General features: G+C 42.8%; 1 protein-coding gene and 1 long non-coding RNA gene across 3 annotated transcripts in view; one reads left to right on the forward strand and one right to left on the reverse strand.

The window, feature by feature from the left end:
* Positions 1-284: 284 nt before the first annotated feature.
* TXN (thioredoxin) lies at positions 285-15,072 on the reverse strand. Its single transcript, NM_001081813.1, is given in 5 exon segments — positions 285-495; positions 1,241-1,306; positions 9,460-9,519; positions 9,948-10,052; positions 14,980-15,072. Coding segments are annotated over 5 exon segments (318 nt in total). The 5' UTR covers positions 15,004-15,072; the 3' UTR covers positions 285-432.
* Positions 15,073-15,244: 172 nt separating this feature from the next.
* The window catches only part of LOC111770564 (uncharacterized), a 55,359-nt gene continuing 44,160 nt past the window's right edge, over positions 15,245-26,443 (forward strand). The window contains exon 1 of one of the 2 annotated variants that reach the window (XR_002803828.2): positions 15,245-15,589. This is a non-coding gene — a long non-coding RNA (uncharacterized lncRNA). The remainder of the gene's footprint in view (positions 15,590-26,443) is intronic. The other variant, XR_011432568.1, reaches the window with a different exon arrangement.

Raw genomic sequence — 26,443 nt, forward strand, 5'->3', positions numbered from 1 at the left:
AGGGGCTTTTCCTGCTAGAACAGAATACTATTTATTTTCTCTGTTCATAAGGGTCAAAAAATAACAGAATTTTAACATACTACTCTATTATCTGCACTGCTCCCAACAAGATTTTTTTCTAGAAATACACTAAGGTAGTAATAGTAGGAAAAAGTCTTAATCAACAGCCTATGAGGTTACTAAAAACTGATCAAGAATATACGAAAATAATTAGGACATTAAATATTATCTAATGGCCACTTTTCATTTATTTTGAAAGCTATTCAAAGATACCAGACAGTTTTAAAAAGGGTAGAATTAATATTTTATTGTCACTTATAATCAGACGGCAGGTGGGTATATAGTCTTCATACTTGATCTTTCCTTTTTGTAAATAAAAAAAATTACAAGTTTTAAACAACTGATGGCTGGTCATGTTTTCAGAAAACACGATTAGATTAATCCCTTAATGGTGGCTTCAAGTTTTTCCTTATTAGCTCCAGAAAACTCATCCACCTGTTAAGAGAACGTTGAATTGACATTAGATGTAGCATAGTGTCCCAATTTTGTGCCTAAGATATGATCACAGAATGGGAAAGAAATGGGAGGAGGGGAAGGGAAGTATAATCTTAATTTAAAATTAACATCCTTGGGGGCCAGCCCCATGGCTGAGTGGTTAAAGTTCTCCACGCTTCTCTTCAGTGGCCCTGGTTCATGGGTTCGGATCCCCGGTGGGGATCCACTCCACTCATCAGCCATGCTGTGGAGGCATCCCACGTACAAAGTAGAGGAAGACTGGTACAGATGTTAGCTCAGGGCTAGTCTTTCTCTAGCAAAAAACAGAGGAGTATTGGAAACGGATGTTAGCTCTGGGCCAGTCTTCCTCACACACACAAAAATTAACATCCCTGGGTAACACAGCTCTTTTAAGTTAAAAATAAAAAATAAAAACTAAGAAGAAAAATCCTCAAAGTCTCAAAAGACTCAAATACAATTTTTTTTTACAGAAATACCTCTTAATAAAGACAAATGCACTTCATGATAGAAATACGAAGCACCAGTCACAGAGATTTTAGTGACCAGTTCCAGCAAAGATCAATTTTCACATAGATGTCACATTATGTACTTAAATCAATGAAGAATGACCTATTTAAATAGTCTTAAAAACACACAATGGGGGCATGCTTCCCACCGAGAAGGACTAAGTCCATTCAGTTTCTTCCTTTACGACATGTTTTCTTTCAAGGTCAGATGTACCTACCTTTTGCCCCTTTTTAAAAAACTGGAAGGTTGGCATGCATTTGACTTCACACTCTGCAGCAACATCCTGAGGGAGGGGGTGCAGGAGGAGAGGATGAGAACAAGACTGTGAATGCTGAGCTTTGACAGAAGTAACCCAAACCAGCATCTTTTTCCTGTTACATACCCACATCTCAGCATTAGGACTTTTTTTTTTTTTTTTGCATATGAAAATCAATATAAGGACTATAACAGCAGCACAAAAGCCAATTTGGTTATATTCTCAATTACAATTCTTAACGTGTTTGCTCCTCTATGAGGGGCACCCACAAGCAGCATGCTGCCAGCATCAGATACTATACATACAGTGACTCAATAAGTTGGGTAATCAATTCTATCTCAGCTATTTCAAGTATCATAAAGGAGCAATAAAAAATTCTGCTGTAACCGCATTCAGGATTTTAATCTTAACTATTCCTCAGAATTAGCACCTCTTGTCTTTCCTCACGGTTTTTCCAATTTTCTTAAGGGAGTGATCAGAGAAGATGATCATAAAGGCTCCAGTCCATTGTTAGCAAGAAAAATTTATTTCCAAGAGAATTGTTCAAGAACAGAGTCACAGTAATCTAAAGGGACAGCTCCATACCGGTTTTTCTGTCTATTTTTAATTAAAAATTCACTTGGAGGTTCTCAAATCTGGCTGCATATCGGAATCACCTGAAGGGAACCACAAATTCCACACACCTTGCCTCCCCCCTTTAAATCAGTATAAAGCGGGACTCCTGGCTTGGAGGAAAATGGATAAACTTTTAACATTGCTAAGTGGGCTAGCTGGTGCACATTTTCTCTTCTCCTAGATGTGGCTCTTATCCAACGATTTTTCTGCAGCTCAAAGGTCATGGCAGTCTCAAGCGTTTTTCAGTCTCATTACAGGAAGATGAAGTGAGAGGGCAACACCACACTCGCAACACGTTGTTCACACGGGGTTCGGAGGGAAACGCCATGAATACGGTTTGGTTCAGACGAGAGTTTCAGGTGAAGAGGTCCAATAAGGATTGAAAATGTCAGCTTGGCGTTCAAATAAGGAGGACAGGAAGGAAAGGCAGAACCCCGCAGCGCCTAAGAAGCAAAAGCTGGGAAGGACAGCAACTGAGGAGGCAGAACTCTGAGAACCAGAACTCGGAAACCAGAGGCTTCACGGGAAAGGAAGGTCAGCTATAAACACCGTGGTGGTTTCTAGTTTGTGATTCGGGAGCAAGGGGGACAGGAATTAAAAATGCAGTGGCCTCCAGGAGATGGTACACACCGGCCTAACTTCACCTCTTCCTCTGAGACTGCAAAGAAAAGCATGACTTTACATCCTCAGGAATTTGCGTGCGGACTGTTGCGAGCTTGGGCAGGAAGCGTGGTGGGCACTACTATTGAAGACTTCTTTCCAGAGAACCTTTACTCTGTCTTTAAATGCACCAGGACAGTAACGGCTGGAATAAAAATGCCTAATACTGAATGCCTACTATGCTGCAAACACTGAACATTCGCTGAAAGCAAGAGTTACAGGGAATTACCAAGAAATGTGAGAAGACTATCAAAATGAAGATGACAAAGTTTTAACTGCACCAGTTTACTACTCCAGTGGCTCCCTTGTAGTATGAGCATCCAGGATGGAAAATCTGGGTGAAGAGTTGACAGCAAGACTACGAACTGCACATGTCAAAGGTCCTGGACGAATTGTGGATGAGCAATCAGGAAGTCTAGAAGACGGCAAGTTAGAAGGAGGGAGGGACTAGTTTAGCTAAAAGGTTAATAAAAACTGGTAGTCTATGGGGCTGACTCTGGTCCAGATATGAAAAAGAGAGGAAGACTGGCAATTGATGTTAGCTCAGGGCAAATCTTTCCCAGAAAAAAACCAAAAAATCAAAAACCCTCTGAATTGGTTTACCCACTAGCAGATATCTCTTGAACTTGAATATCTGGGGACACCGGGCTTACCCCTCATGGCACTGGAGAGCAGGTGTCTACTACAATCCCCACCCTCTCTACGTGGCACCTGTAAGCCACCAGCTGGATACCATCTTTCATGTACGCAGGTGGCAGAAGCCTCAAGAGGAGGGTGTTGGTTTTGTTTTTACATCCACGGTGGGAGGGCAGTGGTCCAGGAAGAATGAGCACCCTCTCCCCCGCTTCTAATCATAGAACCAGGCTGGAACGGAGCTGCACGGCATGTGAAGGCACGCAAGACATCAGGACCTGGACACTATCACAACTTTCAGACAGGAAAAGCCACTCCCAAAGCTTTATCAGCAGAAAATAAACGGTCCCAATCAATAAAGTCGTAGTTTAGTCAGTGTTTTCAGATTCTGGATGCCTTACACCTCACTGAGCCAGAGGTCAGCATTCCTGCATTGATACAACTGCTTAACTTACAATAAAATCATAAAAAAACTGGAAAAAAGATAAAGGCTCACAAAGAAGTGGTGTCAAAGCTTTGAGAGAGATTCCTGGTGTGTTTTAAATGATGTTCATGCATTTTATTTTAAATTGCAGTCAGGTCTTTAAACGGTAAGTTTTTAGTTTAAGCATTCAGCATTGTCACTTTCCTTGGGTGTGGAAGTGATTTTTAAAGGTGACACAGGATTTCGTACTGTAATCCCCCATCCTGGGCTTTTAGGTTATTTCCAACTTATGTCCATCCTTATGAATTAAGTTCCCAGACACATCCCCAGGGCAAAAAGCTTAACGTGGAATTGCTGGGTTTAAGAAGATCATTTTCATTTTTAATTAATTTCTATAAGTATAACCCACATTCAATGCTTTCCTTTATAAAACCCATGTTAGATGCAATGAAACACACATAGACACTAGGTGTAATGCACATACAATGGACTTTTCCCCATGAAAACGTACACAGTCATTTTTTATGGTCCAATAGCATTCCTTTATGGCTGCATCATCATTTTAACTAATCCACTAGTCAATATGTAGGAGGCTTTGATTTTTGCCTAACGTAAACACTCTAATCTTCTATATAAATATCTCTACTTCCTGGTTCAATTCCCATCGCCTGAAGTAGAATTGCTGAGAGAAAGAGCATGCTCAATTTAAAGGCTCTAGATATATACTATTAAACTACCTTCTAAGGAATGTGTGTCAGTTTATCAGTATTCATCACGATTTCTGCCACCCAGGTTAAGACTTTTCATGTAATCAAATCATCCATCAGCTCTTCCCTACCCATTTCATTAAATGCATGGGCTTTCTTCAATTTAGCATCAAACAGACTTTAGTTCTGTGACTGAACTTTTCCAGGCCCATGTCCTCAATGGCAAAGGAGAGAAACAGTTCAATTCTTAAGACTACAAGAGACAAGGTGTTTCATGCGCTTGACGGTGTCTATCATTTCAGTACTTTTGAGGATTTTGATGTTTAAATTTCTACTAGATTTTACTTGGGAATAAAGGTAGAGTTGCTACATTTTAACCCCAAATGCTTAATCATTAACACCCGGTTCAACAGACCTGGTTCTGTTTTTTGGACTTTCTCTTCTAGTCCACGGATCAACCTACCTAACTCTGTTTAGGCGACCAGCCTCTTTTAACTAGTGCAACTAACATACTTTATTTTTATGGGGCTTGTCCTTTCCCATCCTCCACAATTTCATCCCCCCAATTATTATTTTTAAATACTTTCCAGGATTTTCCTGACTATATTATTTCAGAATATCATGATCAATTTCCCAAAAATGTCAGTTTGAGTTAGACAATTTTGGGAGTACTGACATTTTAACAAAACTGAGTCAATATCTAGGAACACAATATACCCATCTATTAAAATTTTTTATGGAACTTGGTAAAGTTTAGTAGTTCCTCAACTAACATTTGATCGTTACTGTCTAAAGTTAATGTCTTTTTTGTTTTGTTTTGTTTTTGAGGAAGATTAGCCCTGAGCTAACCACTGCCAACCCTCCTCTTTTTGCTGAGGAAGACTGGCCCTGAGCTAACATCCATGCCCATCTTCCTCTACTTTATATGTGGGACACCTGCCACAGCATGGCTTGCCAAGTGCTGCTGTGTCCACACCCAGGATCCGAACCAGCGAACCCTGAGCCGCCGAAGCGGAATCTGCGCACTTAACCGCTGAGCCACTGGGCAGGCTCCTAAAGCTAATGTCTTAGTTTTCTTTTGTTTTCTACTTCTTGTTCGACAGACTAGTTGCCTATTCGTGTAGTGATCTGAAAGGTATGCATACTTCAAAATTTAATTACTTCTGAGGTTTTAAAAACATTCATAAGGCTAGCTCAAGCCCTAATGACATCCTCACTTCCTGGTTTTTTTTTATAATCTAGAATTTAAAAAAACTTACATACAGTAAAATTGACTTGGGGGAGGACATGCAAGTTCTCCCAGTTTTGACAAATGCATAGTCATGTCACAACCACCACACAATAAGGATACAGAACTGTTCCCCAGTCCCTTGAAATGTCCTTCAGCAGCTCCTTTGAAGTCAAACCCTCCCCTACCCCACCCCCCGGGAACCACTGATCTGGTCACCATCCCTGTAGTTTTGCCCATTTGCAGATTTTTATTAGTTTTTATTGGTAAGAGTAACAAGACCACATTTACCTTATTAGTTTCATTGGTTTCTAGCTTAGCCCTCCATAGAGCTGAGACAACTTTCAACTTGCTTTAGTCACTTCTGTTAATTCATTCCTGGCTGTGCTAATTAAAATGGAAACACATGGCATTCTGAAAGGCTGCAAAACAATCAGGTCAAAATTACTCGGTTTCTTATTTTAATTTACAAAATAAGTACCATGCCCTGTAGAGAGTTGGGAGTAGAGTCTCAGTCTTTCATTTTCAAAAGAGCTGGTACTCATACTTTTCTATGAATTCAAAATTATTTTGTGTGTGTGGGCCAAGCCCGTGGCCGAGTGGTTAAAGTTCCACACGTTCTGCTTCGGCGGCCTTGGTTTGCAGGTTCGGATCCTGGGCGCAGACCTACTCCACTCATCGGCCATGCTGCGGAGGCATCCCACATATAAAGTAGGGGAAGGCTGGCACAGATGTTTGTTAGCTCAGGGCTAATCTTCCCCAAGGAAAAAACAGAGGAAGATTAGGGGCTGGCATAGTGGTTAAGTTTGTGCTCTCCACTTCAGCAGCCTGGGTTTGCAGGTTCAAATCCCAGGCATGGACCCACACACTGCATATTAAGCCATGCTGTGGCAGCGTCCCACACACAAAACAGAAGAAGATTGGCACAGATGTTAGCTCAGGGTGAATCTTCCTCACCCAAAAAAAAAAAAAAAAATTTGTGTACCACATATTATGTCCATGCCTCCTAACTGTCCATTTAAATCTATTACACCTAAAACAATTTTTTCCAAATGTTTAGTGATCCTTCTACTAAAACCGTATGCTGTTCGCCCCAAAGACATTATAAATGTAAAGTACCCTGGGCCTGAAGTTCAAGGTCAGCAATTATCTGCATAAAAAACTTAAACTAATTCAGTCATTAAACATTCCATCTATTTAATAATGACCTAATATTCAGAAATTGATGCAATCTTTATCCCTTATCTGCATTCTTTTAGAGTTGAAATGAGGTGACGGTTTTACCTAGAGTTCCAAAGCAACCAGAAGATCCACTCATGTCATTTGTAAATTCCTCGGGGAAAAATAACTCCTAGTTGTTCAATGAACCTGCTTTTTGTGTAAATTTCCTGCCTTGCTAATTCTGCTGAATGGCCAGGTGAGTAGGAGTTGACAGAGACTACTGCTACGTGTATGTGGTGACCAAAGGGTGCTGGAATGAGTTCAACTTTTAACTCTGCAACAGATCAATAAGGCTAGATAGTATAATAATACTCATTAGAGATATCCAAAGGAAAAAACTGCATGGTGCTCCATCCTTAGAATATGGAGGCAAAGTGAAAGGCCTCCAATTTGTGAGAGAGTCACTCCAAGGTTTGGAATTTGCAGGGTGATCATGAGTAGGCCACCCAGACATTACGGAGGAGCCCTGCCACACAGAAGTCCTTGACTGCTCTGCATACCTACTTCCCAAAGGGTTTGGACTGAGGCAGAAAGAGCACCTGTCCTCGGTCCAGCATGGTCCAGGGTCAAACCCACAGGCTCTGTCTCGGCTGACCTACTTCTCCTTGCATGCTGCAGTCCCATTATTTGTTCAGTGGAGGTGCTAATAAAAAGTGTCCTTGTAGTTACTGTGGGGATCACCTGACCTAATGCACACACAGAGCTTACCGCGGCATCTAGCACGTTATTACTTTCAGATAAAATCTATTCAGTTGCTATGACAGGGTCAGTACCAGATGGAAGTTTCTCTAGTCCCTTCCAGGTGACATTTTCACCTGGTTAAGGTGACCATATAGGAAAAACAAGAGTGTAAGTTAGGTTATAAGAGGGAGCAAGGCTTTTGTTCACAAACACATGCTATCTACTCTCACTTCTTTGTTTAAAACTCTGGGACACATCAGAACAGTAACTTAACAACCATACAACGTTCACTGATTCCGGACCTACTACATGCAGGCAGGTATGCTAGGTGAAGGGAAAACAAAAGTGAATCTAACAGGGTCCCTGACCCCAAGAAATTGACAGGGACTAATGGTAAAGGACAGACACAGAGAGATCATTATAGTAATAGCTAATATCACTGAGTACTTATCACGTGCCAGGCTCTTCGCAGGTATTATCTCATTTAATCCTGATAGCTGGTTTATGATGTTGGATTAACACTGCCTTTTTACAGAGGATCAAAGTGAGGCAGAGAAAAGATAAATAACCAAGCCTGCCCAGCTAAGGAGGCGCAGCTGGGAAATAAGCAGGCAGTCCAGGTACAGGATCCTCCCCATTCTATTACCACAAATGCAAGAGGACAAGCGGGGCAGAGGACATGATGGGGACACGGAAATGGAAACTAACCTAGTCTGGGGCATAAAAGGGGTAACTGGGATTCTGGAGAAGACGTGAAGCTGATGACTAGGAGTTCGTCAAGGAGGAAAGGAAATGAGATGCCAGGTAGAGAAGACAGTGCCAGCAAAGGCAGGAGTGTGGAATCAGAAAATGTGCCGAGAATAAGCAATGTGATGCTGGCAGGTCCTCACAGGTTTAGAAAGTACTGCCATAAACCTTTTAAAACTAACCTTTCAGTACCTTTCTTAAACATTCCATGTTTGCTCACTGAATAAGCAACCTTGGGAGGCTGAAGGGGCAGGGATTAAGATCTGGACAGAGAGAAGAACCAAGGGAGATGAGCCTAAAGCAGAAGTCACTGAGACAGGATGAGAACCAGGTGCAGCGCATCAGACCCTAACCCCCTCCGGCCCCGCTGGGGCTAACGAGGAAATGCCCACACAGCTGTAAAGAGCCCCTGGGTGACCCATCTTGCTCAGGCCCTCCCAGTTCAGGGGGCTGTGTGAGAGCGAGGCCACGTGCTGGGCACCGGACCTGCACCCCCAGCACAGAGCCTCCTCTCAAGTGTGTGCGTAAGAGCATCAGCTGGGAAGGCAGACCACCTCATTTGATATCCTGGCTCTGCCACTTCCTAACTGTAACTCCACGGCAACCTCTCCGTCTTTCAGTTTTCTCCTCTGTAAAATGAGGATGATGCCGGCACCAAGGCTGAAATGAATCGAGACTTGTAAAGGACCCACAACAGTGCCAGCACATATAGCGCTAAACAAGCATTTGTTAAATCAAACCAACCCTGGAATGTCCCCCAGATTACCCTCTCGGCTCTCTACCAGGAACCCTGGTGTGTGTTCTTTAAAACAAATGGGTTTTCTAATTGACTAAAATCAACCAAGGCACTTGTGAATATACTTCCTTGTGTCATTAATTCACAACCTTAAAAGGAGTCCTCCAATTTGCTGACACCACCAACTCTGTCGATTGACTTATCACAGCCAAATCTAACTTCTACTTATTGAGCACCTCAGAATGTTAGGTAGAATTATGTAGTATTTCAGAGAGATCGGTGACTGGGAAGGGACAGAAGCCACAACCGTCTGTCGTCATGCTTTCTTTAGGATGTGAGGGCTATAGCCCTGATATCTAGGATTAAGCCCATAGTTGGCACAACTACCTGTTCTTCCAAAATAGAACTTTTTGGCTAGGGTTGTGGTTCTAGTAGTATTTGACATGTTTATGAAAACAAGCACTGTGCGATGCAGAGGGAAAGGCCAGGGTGCAAGCTTGGTTGTGTTCTTAACTTCCAGCCACGTACCTGACAGTCATCCACGTCTACTTCAAGGAACACCACATTGGAGTACTTTTCAGAGAGGGACTGGAAAATTTAAAAGGAAAAATCCACCAAGATTTAGAACTGGGTAACAGCAATCAACACACTCAAGCTTCTTAAATGGAAACTTAAAGTATAGACTAACTAAAGATCCAAAAATTTAGACCAAGGATCAGGGAAGCATAAAGGACATCAGTTTTCTCTGAATCGAATTTTTTCTAATACAAAATAATTTACTACATCAACTTTTGAGGCCTAAATTTCAAATAGGGCCCATGTTTGGCTGGAAGACAACCAAATTAACTTCAAAAGTGGTCTTCAATGGGCTACCTGTGTAAAACTAAATTAAGTTGTTATACTATTACTTTTAGACCAAAGATCTAACAAAAGACCCCCAAAGCTTTTGAACTGTCCTCCTTTCCTAGCTTTGTGACCACAAATCTCATACAAAGGAGAAGTTGTTTAATACTCACATGAAAGAAAGGCTTGATCATTTTGCAAGGCCCACACCACGTGGCTGAGAAGTCAACGACTACGAGCTTTTCTCCTGCACTGTTCAAGGCCTCCTGAAAAGCAGACTAAGAAGGGAGAAAGGAAAGTGTAAGGTAAATGGCTTCATTTCCAAAAGCCCTGGTTAAACCTGATAAAATGTGACACAAAGCACGAATTGGAGGTCCTGCTTTCAGGACCTAATTTTTAGTAAAAAAACCAAATCAGAACAAACTGTTGGAAGAAATCCTACAGAGTGTTGTAGTGTTACTTGATAAGATGCAACAAGTATAATGTATATAGTGTATCGACATTCGTGTCTTCACGAATTTTATAAAATATTGTTCATTAATCTATAGCCAAACTAAGCAAACAAAAGAAAATAGACATTTGTATTAAAAATGTTTCCACATCAAATCTAGGTATATTTATGGTCAACATTCACTAAATGCTTATCGACTGATCAAAGGGGCCACTTCCATTGCAGCCACCAAGGCAGAGAACTCTGCAACGAAGACACCACAAGTTAGCTTTCTTTTTAAAAAGAGCTAACGCTTTTTTGATTAAACTATTTTCTATGGTAGAACACGCCAAAAGCTCAAAAAAATATCAAGGAAAATAACCTCCCCAAACCCTCACACTCAGACAATCACTGTTGACATTAAGCATATTTCCTTGTATTCTTTGCAATGGAGTTCCCAGAGTCAAGATCATACTGTTTATCTTTGATTTCTGCCCTTTATCTCCAAACTCTGCCCTCATTGTGGACCAAACCAAAGATAGTTTTAGTTCCTGATGAAGGGAATTTCCTTAGATGTTATTTTGCATAAGCAGTGCATGTTAAATACAATTCCACCAGCAGAAATGATCAAGAAATCCCTTCCCACCAACCTCCCTGAATAATTAACTCACGGTCTTGACACTGTAACCTAGGAACCCAACCTTCTAGTTAACAAGAGACTTGTTTTTACCCACAATTAGTCAGTCAGTGCTGATCAAAAGCGGAGCAATGAAGAGAAATCAAAACATAAAAACATGTGACTGAAATCTAGGTTTCTTCTGGGGGAAAAATGCTGGTCACGTTGGCTTAATTGAAACGAACATTCCCCTCCCTTGAACGCTAAGAACCCTATCAGATCTGGTCCAGTAAAGAAGGAAAGTAAATAAAACATCATTAAAAAAAAATCTAAAGTGAATTCCTCTGAAGTACAGTTCCTTCTCTCAATTTCTGATTTCCACCTTATTTTTGGGGGGAAACAATTCCCAAGTGGTGTTCCTGATAACGGTTAAGTCATGATGGCACTAACTCCCATCCCACCTTTGGATGTGGGGAGATGTGTCGGGGTGCGGGTGGGGGTGCTAAGCCACAGACAGTAAGCTACAAGGAGAGAAGTTATTATTTACAAATCATTTGTAAAATTACCGGTTTTCCAGCTGAATTTCACTCACAGCCTTCCCTAACACGATTTTTTTTAGGTCAAACCAGCCACTCTTCACTGCAAGGTCCAGGTAAGACAGGAAAAAAGTCAAGGAATGACAACATCTGGTCAGATCAACACATCTGTTTGCGAACACGGTTGGCCTTCCCTAAGTACTTGCAGGGATTACTTTCAAAACAGAAGCTATTTCAAACACCCTCAAGGGGTCCCCAAAACAATTCTGAATCAAAGTCAAGCAAAACGACCTAATATTCTGAAAAGAGACAGGCAACAATAACTTTTGGCTTAACTGAACATGAGTTACAGAGCCAGGTGTGTGTCGACGTCACGACAAATTCTCTTCTCCTGATACTTAAAGTTTGCCTAAAACAGACATCAGTTTAAAAATGATTCAAGATTATCTAACTAAGAAAAAAACCACAATTTTTAGCTCCTGGAAACTAACAATGAGGATTAATAAAGGTACCCATCATGGACACAAATATTCTGAACACAGAACACTATAACTGGGGTAGATAAGAGCAGAAACTAGCATCTCTTTTCCTAAACATACCCATTCCAAAGGTAATTAGTTAGAAGAGTGGACGTAAAGCATTTAGTAAAATGCCTGTGTGTAGAAGATAGTTCAATAAACGGCAGCTGCCATTCTTGGGGGAAAAAAAAACCGGGTGTTGATTTCTTTCTCATCACATTTATGATCCATTATCCCACTCATGTCTGAAATAGATCCCAGTGGCTCTGAACTACCAACACAGCGCCTCTGAGTTATCTCAGATGGCCAGTGGCACCAATTTAGTCCACCAGGATGAAACTCTAAGGTGCATCCAATATTTACAAGTAATGTTCAAATTCGTTTAATTTTGATTAATGACTCTGGATCATAATTTTGAAGATCAACTGATTATCAGGGCCCTTGGGCCCCAGACTGTAGTGCCTTTTTTTTTTTTTTTAAAGATTTTTTATTATTTCCTTTTTCTCCCCAAAGCCCCCCGGTACATAGTTGTATATTCTTCGTTGTGGGTTCTTCTAGTTGTGGTATGTGGGACGCTGCCTCAGCGTGGTCTGATGAGCAGTGCCATGTCCGCGCCCAGGATTCGAACCAACGAAACACTGGGCCGCCTGCAGCGGAGCGTGCGAACTTAACCACTCGGCCACGGGGCCAGCCCCTGTAGTGCCTTTTTGAGTAATGAATTTCCTGTCACCCTTGCACATCTTCTCACTGATGAGGGGAAGAGCATGTCATATTTCTGACAACTAAAACAGGGAAGGGCTGAAAGGCGTGTTCCAGGAATCAATCCATTTTCTGTTTGTCCTGTATGGATTCGGAGACAACTAATACAGGCCACTCAAAGGTCTGCTTACTCCTTCAGTGGGTTCTCACCGGTTAGGTTACACTGATGAGGCTGGCAGACGCTGGGGAACAAGCCCTCCCCACACAGACATTTGTCACTCACTAGGCATTGAATCAAAGTACGTAGAAGAAAACCCAATATTAAGGATCTCTCTTTTCAACAAATGACAGGGTTGCTAATTTTAATATAAAAGCTCACACAAAAAAAAGAAGCTCCCAATAGGAAAAATCGATAAGGACATGCAGATTAACAGACTACAATTAGCCAATCAACATGTCGGGGGAGAAAAGTTCAGTCACAATCACTCAAAGCTACTCAGATTACAGCGAGATAATTTTTCTTACTAATGATTTGGCCAAAGTTATGGGGGAAAAGTCAGCGTTGATGGCGTGCAGTGAAATGAGAATTCTCCTGTTTCTCGCCGCATCTACAAGCCTTAAAAAGGTCACATCCCTTGGGGCTGGCCCCGTGGCCAAGTTCGCGCGCTCCCGCTGCAGGCCGCCCAGTGTTTCGTTGGTTCGAATCCTGGGCGCGGACATGGCACTGCTCATCAAACCACGCTGAGGCAGCGTCCCACATGCCACAACTAGAAGGACCCACAAGGAAGAATACACAACTATGTACAGGGGGCTTTGGGGAGAAAAAGGGAAAAAAAAAAATTTTATTAAAAACAAAGGTCACATCCCTTGACCCAACCACCATACTCCAGACCCCAACCTGAGGAACAGCATGAACTCTGTACAAAGGTTGTGAACAAAATATTCACTGAATCATGGAAAACTGCCTAAACATCCAGCAAGGTGTTCAGATACTGAAATGATTACAAAAGCTTCTAATTACATGGAAAGTGTTCCGGCTAAATTAGACGGAAAAGAAAAAAAGCTCAGACACAAAACAGGACACATAAAATAATCTCAATTACTCTGGTTGCTTCTAGGAAATAGATCTCTCTTTCCAAATGTTCTACAATGATCATGTATGTTTCCTGATTACAAAAGTAACAAAAAGATAAGGGATCATTACAGAGAAACTTCTGTTTCCCGAAGCCCATCCCAGCAGCTAACAGGTCGGGGCACTGACGGCAGGGGAGGACCCGCCTTTCCCCTGCTTTACTGGGGTGGGGGGTAGCGCAGGGTAAACGCTTTGGAGAGGTCTCTCACTGTTCCAACATCAATGGTCTCCTACTTTCCTTTCTCTGGGTTTAACAAACATTTGAGTGGCTACAGTATACCAGACACAATGTTAGGCTCTGGGTTTTCCAGGCAGGAGGGTATCAGCCTGGCCACGACTTTCCAATATGGGAACACTTTTTGCCTTGGACATTCCTAAAAGGACAGAACCACCATCTGGGTACCCGGAGGCCAACGAGCACACAGACGGGCGCGGCTGCTCCCAGGGGAACTTCTGGCTTCTGCAAATCCCACTGACTGAGGGTGAATCACACATGGGTAGAGCAGCGGAGTCCCCTGGGCCCAGCCTTGGGGACTGAGTCATTCCAAAGCCGGCACTGCCGGAAACACGCCCAGCGCCGCAGGAGGAGGAGTCCCAAGGGCTCGACGCGCACCTCACTTCCTAGCCGCCACCTGGGCCCCTGGGGCCGGACTCCTACTTTCGAGCAGGGTCTCCAGCGCGGGACCGCCCCCTCTGCGCGGATACAACACCCGTTATCTCAGCGGCCCGGCAGCGATGAAGGCAGCCGGGAGTCTCCGGCCTAGACCCGCTCCCAAGGGAGCTCACTCCACCCAGCGCGGGTGGATCACGCCGCTCACCCAGGAGGGAGTGGCGGCCAGCAACCCAGTGCTTTCTCCAAGGGGCCCTCCATCTCCTGGCCCGGACCCGTATCGGGATACAGATGGGGCTAAGGGGGGCCTGCCTCCATCCCCTCACTCCATCAGGGTTTCCTGGACCAGGGGATGCAGAACGCGCAGCGGGGAGACACACGGGCGCTCCCCGCGCGAGTGCATCCCCCGGGCGCACTGGGCGCAGGCAGCGCTGGGCACCCTGACTCCGCCCTCCAGGAGGCCCTCGTCTCTCTCCGCGCTTCCTCCAGGGCATGCTCGACCGCCTCGGGCGCACCCAGGCCCGGGCTTCTCGCAGTCCCAGGCCGAGCCGCTGCGTCCCCTTCGCCCAGGGATGCGGACGGGCGGCCTGCCCACCTCCGGCCCATCGCCTTCCCCAGCGACGGAGGGTGCACGGCGCGCCCGGCCTTCCCCGGGAGCGCGTACCTTGCTCTCGATCTGCTTCACCATTTTGGCTGCTGGAGTCTGACGAGCGACCGTAAACAGCGATGGAAGCGGATCCAAAGAGTCGGACGGAGCTTGGAGCGCGCGCAGCCCTCCTTCTCTTTATACAACAGGGGCGGGGCGGGCGGGCGCGCGCGGCGTGCGTGTGGCGGGGGCGCGCCCGCTCTAGCCTCCTGCGCCCGCCAAGACTCCGCGGCCAGGCCCCGCCTCCCGCAGCCGCGGAGCCGCCGGATGGGGACGGGACCACGGTCGGGGGCGGGGCTGTCGCCGGCGCGGGGCGGAGCTCCAGGGGACCCCCCACCCAGACCCCCGGCGCCACCTTCCCGCACCCGAGCTGGGAGTGGGTAGTGGTGGGGGCCATCGAGCGGGTTAAAGGGCGCGTGCACAGTGCACCGCCAGGGGAGGCGGGGAGGCGACGGCGACGGCCACACTCAGAGCCACAGGGTCACCTGGACAGGGGTCAGCCAGGCCTTAAGGGTAAGGATCGAGAAGGTGCCGCCTAAGCCGGGCGGGATTCCTCGAGAAGGCCCGCCACGCCCCTGCCCTCCATTCCCGGGAACCCCACAAAGTGCTGAGTAACGCAGACCAGGAAGTAAGTCTCTCTGCGTGTGCTCCCTGCCTCCTTTCCCAAATTGCCCGCGCCCATTCTGTTCTCGTCGCTCCTTCCCGTTCTTTCGCTTTCACCGATGAAGCTGAAGCTGCTGCCTCAGCGTGACACAGCAGTTTAGTGCCGTAGAGGTGGTCCGGCACCTGGCTGGGCCCCTGAGGACCGCACAGCCGCGTGCGGGCTGTGAGTGTGGCCAGAGTGACGCCGTCGAGACCCTAAGCAGGTCCTGACCGCCGGTGCCTCAGTTTTCCTTTCTGTAAAATGGGCCTCATGATGCTCTGTAACTCGTGGTGGTGTTGTTTGAGGATTAAAGTGCTTGTAAAGTGACTAGGACAGTGCTTGGCCCATAGTAAGCACTCAATAAATAGTTATCATGATAGCTGTTGTGAGTACTAATTAGGCTTGCTTGGTGTCATGGAGGCCATGTTGAGCTTGGCGACTGTATATTTCTAATGGAATCAGTGCACACATTTGTGTGAGTTTTTTCTACCAGTGGTAAACCTGGAACAGAGAAGTGGGCCGTTCGTGTTGATACAGGGCTGCGTTTGGCGGACTGGGTCAGGCAGGACTGGGGATAGCGGAAGGTGAGTGTGGTAGCTGGCACTGTGAAGCCAGGCGGGCCTGTCAGCAGCTGGAGGCGGAGATGGAGAAGCTGTTGGGCTGGAGAGAGGAGTGAGAGCCGGAAGGCTGGAAAGGAGGGATGATGTTGGGGTGGGAGGATTCAAGCATGAATTTTCAGAGTGGAGGGGCTTGGATGAAGCCACATCTAAGTGTGATTGGCTGGCCCGGTCTAATTGCTCCCTGGCCTTCCCCCAGGGCCCCTGGCTTCCTTCTCCCTGCTCTTTCAAACAGAGAGGAAGGAAGAAAACCAGAGGTTTTGAACCTATTGTGCAAAGTTTCCAGAGTGGTGAGGAGCACAGGGCCATGGGTAAGATATAGACAAGGGACACATTCTAAGGACAGTCCTAGACAGAGGAGTTTGGACTGGCCTGAATGCAGCAACTTTCCCACAGACAGTAAGGACTACTGGGGCAGTGAAGAGGCCTTATGGGGTCCCAGGAGCAGAATATATAACCTGCTTTTCTGCTGCTGTGTCTTCAGCCAACTTATATCCCAGCTTCTGGGCCTATTAGTTGGTACATTTACATGGGAGGTGACATTAAATAATTGAGCTCTAGGAAGGGGAGGAACAGATCTCTAATGGCCATCCAAACCACCCTCAGCTGACTTCTCTCCAAGGACCTTCCAAATGACCAGTGACTCAGTTGGAGGAGGTCCTGACTCCCTCCCACCTTCGCAGGACCAGAGTAGAGTAGAGATGGGGGATGCTACAATTCGAGGGAACTGGGAGGCAAGAGTGTATGTTAGGAGCCCAGATTCTGCGATTAGATTCCCTTGTCCTCACCCCAACTCTATAACTTAGTAGCTGGGTAACTCTAAAGTCTAAATAGCCTTTCTGTGCTTCAACTTCCTCATCTATAAAATGTGGATTATATGCTATTAATAAGAGTTGAGTGAGCTAAGATATATGTAGAGTGCTTAGAACCATGCCTGATATACAGTATAAACTATGATGACAGGCTATTAAATGAGATGGTGAGGTCCCTCTGGAATGATGGCAGAGGTAGAAGAGACTGTAAAACCAGTGTCGAAGTCCTAAGTAAGTGAAGTAATCAGGAACTTAATAAAGATCAGTGAGCTCTATAACATGAGTCTCAAAGGAAAAGCATTTTTCTTCCTCAAAGTGTGAAAGCAAAGTGGGCTAGACCTGGCCCTACCTAAAGAGGAAGGTCCCCTGCCTACAGGGACAGAAATTTGAGTCCTTAGGATTTCAATTGTGGCAAGGAGGTGACGTTCTGTGAGGAGAGTGAGGTGCGGGGGAATTGTCAGGGACAACCCAGTGAGGGAAGATCCGTGTATGAAGAGAGCTAAGGGTGAGAGGAGGAGAGAAAGGGTGACGTACAGGCCTTCATTTGGGGGGTTGGTTCTGTGTATTCGAATGCTCAATTGGAAGGAAAAATTTCAGCTCAAACTGACTTAAACTGGAAAGAGAATTGGTAAATCTTATTATCAGGAACTCCAGCGGTCTAAAGATGTCACAGAGGCACCATCTCTCAATAGTTTCATTCTCAGTGGGTTCTCCACCTTATGTAAGACTAGCCTAGGCAGCTCCAGGCTTAGTTCTTACCAGGTTAGTATCCCAAACGGAAGAACATTGCTCTGCCTTGTTCTAGTAAATGTCCCAGAGGCTGACCTTCATTGACTTGAGTTGGGTGGGGGGAGGCCTCAGCCTTGCTTGAATCATTTTGACCAGGAGTAAGGAAAATCCAGGGGGTTACCAGAGAAGGGGGAAATGGATGCTGGATAGGCAAAAGTGATATTTCCATGTCATCAAGAATAGCAGAAACAAGTAGTGTGGATGATGAACTTGCTTCAGGTTTCTGGGTCAGCTCAGTCTGAGCCTCCATGGGGGACTGGAAAACTAGGTTTGCTGTCTTTGTTCAAATTTGAAGAAAAGGCAGCTCCAGGGCTTCTGAAGCAAGCTTTTCTCAGATCACAGATTTCTGTAGGTGTGGCCCTTGACCACCTCATTCAACATAGCAAGGGGTGCCAATGATACTGCAGACTCCTGGACCACACCCAGAGAGGCATGGAATCACAGTCTTTTGAGGTAGATCCCTGGATCTATATTTTAGAGAAGCATCCCAGGTGATGAAGTATACTAAGATTTGATAGACTGCCCTGAGATCTTCAGAGGGAGGCCAGCATTAGTTAAGCTTGAAGACTGTGTCAAGCAAGAGAGTAGAGATGAGGACACAAAAGAGAAAACAGTGAGTGATATCAAATTGGGAAGCTCAAAATACCATGGTAAAGAAGGTGGTTGAAGGAAAAGGAAGAAACATACATGTACAGAATAATCATTAAGTGCAAGGCCTGGAGCTGGGGGTGTGGCATCATTCTTCTCAACATCCCCTAGGACATAGATATTATCCTTCTCATTTCGCAGAGAAGGAAATCGAGGTTCAAAGAGGTCACATGGTCACACTAAATGCACAGCGCCTCTTCTACTCTTCTCATGAAGGGGAGGAAGTGCCAGCACAGTTTTCAAGCCAGCCCGTCCACCTATCTTGGACACCCTTCCTTTCATCAGTGAAAAATATCTAACATTCCTTATGCTAATTTACAAACTCTAACTAGAAGGATATTTGAATAGTTTGCAGAAACTCCCTCTGGAACATCAGTTCCTATTTGGGGATTTTCAAATGCTCATTCAAACCCCCCAAAAGTGGACACCTGATTAGGGTACTTCACATGTTAACTGTTTAGATTTTAGGAGTGAATATACATATAAATATCACATTTTTAATGCTGCGTATTCTAATGTAAATTTCAAACAGTATAACCACCCATGTGAATCACCTACCCTACACACCACTGCTCTTTACATCCCCTAATCTGTTGCAATCATCCCCCCCCCTGCCCTCTCACACCCTTGGCTGTTCACCCTGCTGGGACCAGTTGGACCCAGCAAGTCCCACTGCATTCTTAACCTCTTCTCAGATGTTTCTTTTGCATTCACTGAAACTTCTGCTCTTCTCAAGTGCAGGCTCCATTATAAGTCAGGGCCAGGAGGTCAGGTAAATGCTTCTCATTGCTGCTTCCAGGTTCTTTCTCCTTCTTCAAAAATCTCATGGCTATCTCTGTAAAAAAAAAGAAAGAGACTTACCCTTACCTCACACCATACAACAAAATCACTCAAAATTTACTATGTGACTTCTAAAAGAAGATGTTGGAGATAATCTTTGCAACCTTGAGGTAGGCAAATATTTCTTTGGCAGGACACAGAAATCCCTGACTATAAAAAAAGAGTTGGTAAGTTTGACCTCATTAAAATTAAAAACCTCTGCTCTTTGAAAAACATTGTTTACAAGAATGTGAAAAGGCAAGTCACAGACTGGAAGAAAATACACATATGCATATACAGTACGTATACCTAACAAAGGATTTATACCCAGAATGTATTGTGGGGGACTGGAGTTGGCCACCCCAAGATATGTCTCTTTGGCATGAGGATTATTTTGGGCTGGTTATTTTTAAAAACTGCAGACAGGAAAGAAACTCTGAAAAGTAGAATTTACTTAGCCTTTGTTAAGAGACGTTTACACTTGTAAAGGAAATCTCCATCTGTAAAGGTGTCTCTCTCTCTGTACCAGGAAGAAGGAAGGATGACCTTATCTCTAGAAACTCTCATCAATGTGGAAGGCAAGGAGTCAAGCCTGCATAATAACCTGATTCTTGTTTACTGTGCTTGTCTGGTAATCTCCCATAACTGACTCTCCCCACCCCCAACATCCTCCTTTGTCTTTAGCTGTGGGTGGTATTTAAGATAAGAACTTCTGCCATTTTGGGTAGTTGCTCAGTTTGCCTGAGCCTCTCCAATGTATACATGATATAAAGCTTTGTTTAATTCTCTCTGTTATTCTGTCTCATGTGAATTTAATTCGTTTTCTGGCCAGAAGGACCCAGAGCAGGTAGAGGAAATGTCTTCCTCCCCTACAATGTAAAAAACTCTTACTACTCAATAAGACAAACAACTGGTAAAAACATAGCAATAGACTTGAATACATACTTCTCAAGATATATGAGTCACCCATAAGCACATGAACAGATGATGCTAAACTTTATTTGTCATCAGGGAAATTCCAGTTAAAACCACAATGAGATACCACTTTGCACCCACTAGACTGATAAAATTTAAAAGAACTGATAATACCAAATGTTGGTGAGATTGTGAATTAACTGAAACTAACTTCCATACACTGCTGGTAAGAGTGTAAAATGGTACAACCACTTTGGAAAACAATTTGGTAGGTTTTTTAAAATTATTTTTCAATGAAGTTATACATTTACCATATGACCCAGTAATTCCACTTCTAGGTATTTACCCAAAAGAAATTTAAAAACATATCCACACGAAGACTTGCATATGAATGTTCATAGCAGCTTTATTTGTAATAGCCCCAAACTAGACCCAAATGTTCATCAGCAGGTGAAATACTACTCCAGTCATGTCTTGCTTAACAATGGGGTTATGTTCTGAGAAATGTGTTGTTATGCAAACATCACAGAGTGTACTTACACAAACCTAAATGGTATAGCCTACTACACACCTAGGCCATTTGGTATTAATCTTTTTTTTTTCTTTTAAAGATTTTATTTTTCCTTTTTCTCCCCAAATCCCCACAGTACATAGTTGTGTATTTTTAGTTGTGGGTCCTTCTAGTTGTGGCATGTGGGATGCCGCCTCAGCATGGCTCGATGAGCGGTGCCATGTCCATGTCCAGGATTCGAACTGGTGAAACCCTGGGCTGCCAAAGCGGAGCGCGTGAACTCAACCACTTGGCCACAGAGCTGGCCCCTATTTAGTATTAATCTTATGGGACCACGCTCATATATGCGGTCCGTTGACAGAAATGTCGTTATTTGGCACATGGCCATACTACTGCTATTGCTAATAAAAGTGATATATCCATACAATAGAATGCTTCTCAGCAACAAAAAAGAACGAACTCCTTCTGTACACGATAACATGGATGAAGATCAAAAATACTATGCTGAGTGGAAGAAGCCAGAACAAAAGACTACATACTGTATGAATCCATCATATGAAGTTCTAGACCAGGTAAGACTAATATATAGTGACAGAAAGCAAATCAGTGGGGTGGGGGCATTGCAGAGAGGAGTGGGGAAACTTCTTTGTGGTTACATAGATCTATACATTTTTCACAATTCATGGAATGATGCGCTGAAAATGGCTACATTTTATTTATTATGGGTGTAAACTATACCCCCAATAAAGTTGATTTAAACAATAAAAACATAGTCTCTGAGTAATCCTTTCAAGGCACAAAAGCCATCCTTAAGACATTAAAATAATCACACTTACAAGGCAACAAAGATGGGATAAATTGGAACATTTAGGCATTGCTTTGTTTCAGGCCACATAATTTGAAACCCTGGCTAACTGAAAGAGACAGTGCATTCAAAAGTAAATATTCCTTTTACAGCTATTGTAGCCTTTAGATAGAATATCAGATATTAAACATACATAATCTAATTGGGAGACTGACCATAAATACCCTAAATCCAGAGACGTGGAGCATCATTGAGGGAAAAATACAAATGAGTAGAACCTGATGGACTGTTTATGAAGGACACTTGGGGAGAGTCTGAGCCATCCACACTAATGCCTCAAGGGCTAAGAAAGCACCAAGCTAAGAAAGATACAGTAAGAAGCCTCACACCCTAAGATCAGGTAAAAGACAAGGATGTCTGCTCTCATTGCTTCTATTCAACGTCATATTGCAAGTTCTAGCCAGAGTAATTAGGCAAGAAAAAGAAAGAAAAGGCATCCAGATTGGAAAGGAACAAGTAAGACTATCACTATGTGCAGATGACGTGATCTTTTATATAGAAAATCCTAAAGATCCTAAAAACTGTTAGAACTAAGCAAGTTCTAATAGGCAAGTTCAGCAAAGATGCAGGATAGAAGCTCCATATAAAAAATTCAAAAAGAATGAATTACTTGGATATACATTTAATAAAAGAAGTGCAAGACTTGTACTGTGAAAATTGAAAAACCTCATTGAAATAAAGAGTTAAATAAATGGAAAGATATTCATGTTCATGGATTGGAAGACAATATTATTAAGATGACAATGCTTCCCAAATTGACTTATAGATTTAACACAATCCCTGTCAAAATCCCAGGTGCTTTTTATTTGCTGAAATTGACAAGCTGATCCTAAAATTTGTATGGAAATGTGAGGGACACAAAATAGCCAAAACAGCCATTTTGTTTTTTAAGGTTTTCATTTTTTGCAGGGGAAGAGTTGCCCTTTGCTAACATCTGTTGCCAATTTCCCTCCTTTTTTTTCCTTCCTTCCCCCGCACTTAGTTGTAAGTCCTTTTAGTTCTTCTGTGTGAACTGCCACCACAGCATGGCTACTGACAGACGAGTGGTGTGGTTCCGTGCCCAAGAAGTTAACCCCGGGCCACTGAAGCAGAACATGCTGAACTTTAACTGCTAGGCCGTCAGGACTGGCTCAAAACCATCTTGAAAATGAAGAACAAAGTTGGACGACTCACGCTTCTTAATTTCAAAACTTCCTCCAAAGCTTCAGTAGTCAAAACAGTCTGATACTGACAGAAGGATAGATAGATACTTCAATGGGATAGAATTGAGAGTCCAGAAATAAACTCATAAATCTATGGTCAATTGATTTTCAACAAGGGTGCAAGACCATTCAATGGGGAAAGGATAGTATCTTCAATAAATGGTGCTGGGACAATTAGATATCCACATGTAGAAGAATTAGGTTGGACCTTTACCTCACACCATTTACAAAAGTTAACTCAAAATGGATCTAAGACCTAAATGTAAGAGTTAAAACTGCAAAACTCTTAGAAGGAAACATAGATGTAAATTTCTGTGACCTTGGATTAGGCAATGATTTCACAGATATGACACCAAAAGAACTAGCAATCAGATAAAAAAATAGATAAATTAGGCTTCTTCAAAATTAAAAATTTTTGTGCTTCGAAAGACACCATCAAGAAAGGGAAAAGACAGCCAAGAGAGTGGGATAAAATATTTGTAAATCATATTTCTGATAAAAGACTTGTATCTAGAATATATAAAGAACTCTTACAACTCAACAGTAAAAAAGACAACTCATTTAAAAAGAAAGGGCAAAAGATTTGAATAGACATTTCTGCAAAGAAGATATACAAATGACTAATAAGCACATGAAAATATGTTCAACATCATTAATCATTGGGGAAATGCAAATCAAAACCACAATGAGATACTACTTTACACCCACTAAGATGGCTGTAACAAAAGACAGACAATAACAAGTGTTGGTAAGGATGTGGAGAAATTGGAATGCTCATACGTTGCAGGTAGGAATGAAAAATGGTGCAGTTGGTGTGAAAAACAGTTTGGCAATTATTCAACAAGATAAACAGTTACCATATGATCTAGCAATTCCATTCCTACCAACAAAGTTGATAATATACATACACACAAAAACTTGCACATAAATGTTCATAGCAACTTTATTTTTTTATTTTCCCTTTTTAAAAATTAAGGTCTAATTGACATACAACATTATATTAGTTTCAGGTATACAGCATAATGATTCTGTATTTGTATACATTGTGAAATGATCACCAGCAGCATTATTCTTAATGCATAAAATGTAGAAACAACCCAAATGTGTATCAACTGGTGAATGGATAACAAAGTGTGGTGTATCCATACAATGGATTAATTTTGGGCCATAAAATGGAATGAAGTTATGATACATGCCACAATATAGATAAACTTTGAAAACATGCTAAGTGAAAGAAGCCAGACAAAAAAAGATCACATATTGTATAATTCCATTTATCTGAAAAGTTCGCAATAGGCAAATCCATAGAGTCAGTAAGTACATTAGTGCTTTCTAGAGGCTGAGGGGAGGAGGGGAATGGGGGGTAATTACTAGTGGGTACTAAGTTTCTTTCTGAGATCTTGTAAATGTTCTGGAATTAGATAGTAGTCATGATTATATAACTATGACTATCCTAAAACTCAGTGAAGTGTAAAACAAAAATGGGATAAGGATATCTGTTCTGCCTTTACCAAATCATGTAATGGAAATATATATGCTTTGTAAATTATTTTTAAAAAGTGAAAGAAAAACAAATAAAAATCCTTTCCACAGAAGCCAGGTGAGCCCAGTTTCTGTAACTGTACTTTGGAAACCTTATCTCTGCAAAAGGTATGCGTTAATGTGGGTAGAATATCTTTGCTCAATGCCATTAACTATTGGTCTAGAGCCAAGGGTGACCCTGACTCTTGTCGGGAGGATGACCTCCTGTTCTACAACCACCGATCAACCAGGAAGTACATATTTTTGATTATTTGCTGCTTCCCTGCATGGACATTGGTGTTCCAAATCAGTCAGTGGCACTCTATTAACAACCCAGCTATGCCCAATTATTCCTATGAGCAGGTACCCTTTAAGGGAAGGAGACTGGTCCCATAAAAGAGTTTTCCGTGGTTGAATACTTAACACATAAAAAAAGAGCAGTTGAAATACATAGATGTCCAGGATGTCTAATTCTAGAACTATTTAGAAATCACTTGACTACAGAGAAGTAATTAAAGTGTCCAAGAAGTACATTCAAAACTATTTCTGATGTTGGCAACTTTGAGAGTATGGTCAAGGAGTCACAAGCCAAGATGTAAATACATTATCAGTAGGATTTTTATGTCCTATTGGCCTTTACCTCTTGTTTATCAATGTGACTTGGCAGCTGTTTGTGAGACACATGTTCTATCATGATCCACTTTTCGGGGGAGGAAACAGGGTTAGTCCTTGAATTAGAGTCTGTATCAGCAAAAGGGAATTGAAGAAACAACAAAATTTTAAAATGTATCCTTGTCGGTAAGTTTAACCAGATGTGGGGTCATCTTTGTTTTGCTCATGAAGGATATTTTTACCCCAATAAAGCACTTGGAGTTTCTTCATTTCTCCTTCCACCGCTATTGCCCTGGTTCGGACCACTTCATCTCTTACCTAGACCATGGCCATGCTCTCGTAACTCATCTCCCTTCTGACATGTTGCTCCCCTGTAATCCATTTTTCACGCCACAATATGTATATCTGAGCATGTTTTTCCTTTACTTGAAACACTTCAATGATCCTTCCGTTGCATCATGCTAACACTGACCATGGCCACCATCATATATGGTCTGATCCTTCCCTATTCCACAACCTCATTTCATGCCATTTTCGCTCTCATTCACTGTATCTCCAGGCACCTCATGCTTATCTCAGGTCCTCTCTCCAAGCATGTTCCGTCTAAAGTTCCCGCTTTAGAGAAGGTAATTGATCACATCTAAGTTCCTATTTGTGAGTTTGGAATCCACTGAGAAGAAGACGCATGAGTCAGACCCACAAAGATCAAAATATCAAATTTATTCCTGAAAACGCTGGATTAGAAAACGACTTAGATGTGCAGCTATAATCATTCCTTCTTGGGAGCCAAAATTTCCTTTTACAGATACAAGGACTGAGGAATAGGGGCTTCATCCCTGCTTACTTCAGGCCCCTTTCTGTTTTATTTCTCGATGATTGCAGAAACTAGTAAATACTTTGTCTAGCAATAAAATGGCATGTTTTATGGAACCAGTTACCATGTTAACACAATTCTTAAACAATTGTAGAGGCACTGAGCTTTTTCTCCTCTTTGATTTATCACTTATGCAATTTACAGGAAATTTATTGTAGAGTAACTTACACGTAGTCATTTTCTCAGGAAACATGTTTAGAAGATCATTGGTTTTTCTGGAGAAATCTGATAACTGAAACATAATCTGGCACTGTCCTACCTCCCCCTGCAAAACCAAACACCAGTAAGTCACCATTTAATCCTGAGTTGAGGACAGAGTTTTGTGAAATATCCCCTTCTTGAACGTTATCATAAAAATTATTCATAGATGTCAAACACATGTTATTATATATAACTTTTAACCATTCCCACCTGAAAACAAGCCATGAGCTCTTGGTGGAAAATATGGTTGATTGACCACCAAAGATTTACATAGGAAACAAAAAATGAACTGCAAGGTAGCTGAATTAAAAGTTAATTTGATGTGTATACTCTCTGATTTTGGAACAAATCATGCCCTTCAGGAAAAACAAAAAGTGTGGTTCCAGAGTTGCTTCTTTTGGTAAAGTTTTCCAGACTGCTTGGAAAGCAAATATTCTACTACTATGTTGTAAC

Source organism: Equus caballus, chromosome 25 (assembly GCF_041296265.1).
Source record: "Equus caballus isolate H_3958 breed thoroughbred chromosome 25, TB-T2T, whole genome shotgun sequence".
Classification (NCBI taxonomy): domain Eukaryota; kingdom Metazoa; phylum Chordata; class Mammalia; order Perissodactyla; family Equidae; genus Equus; species Equus caballus.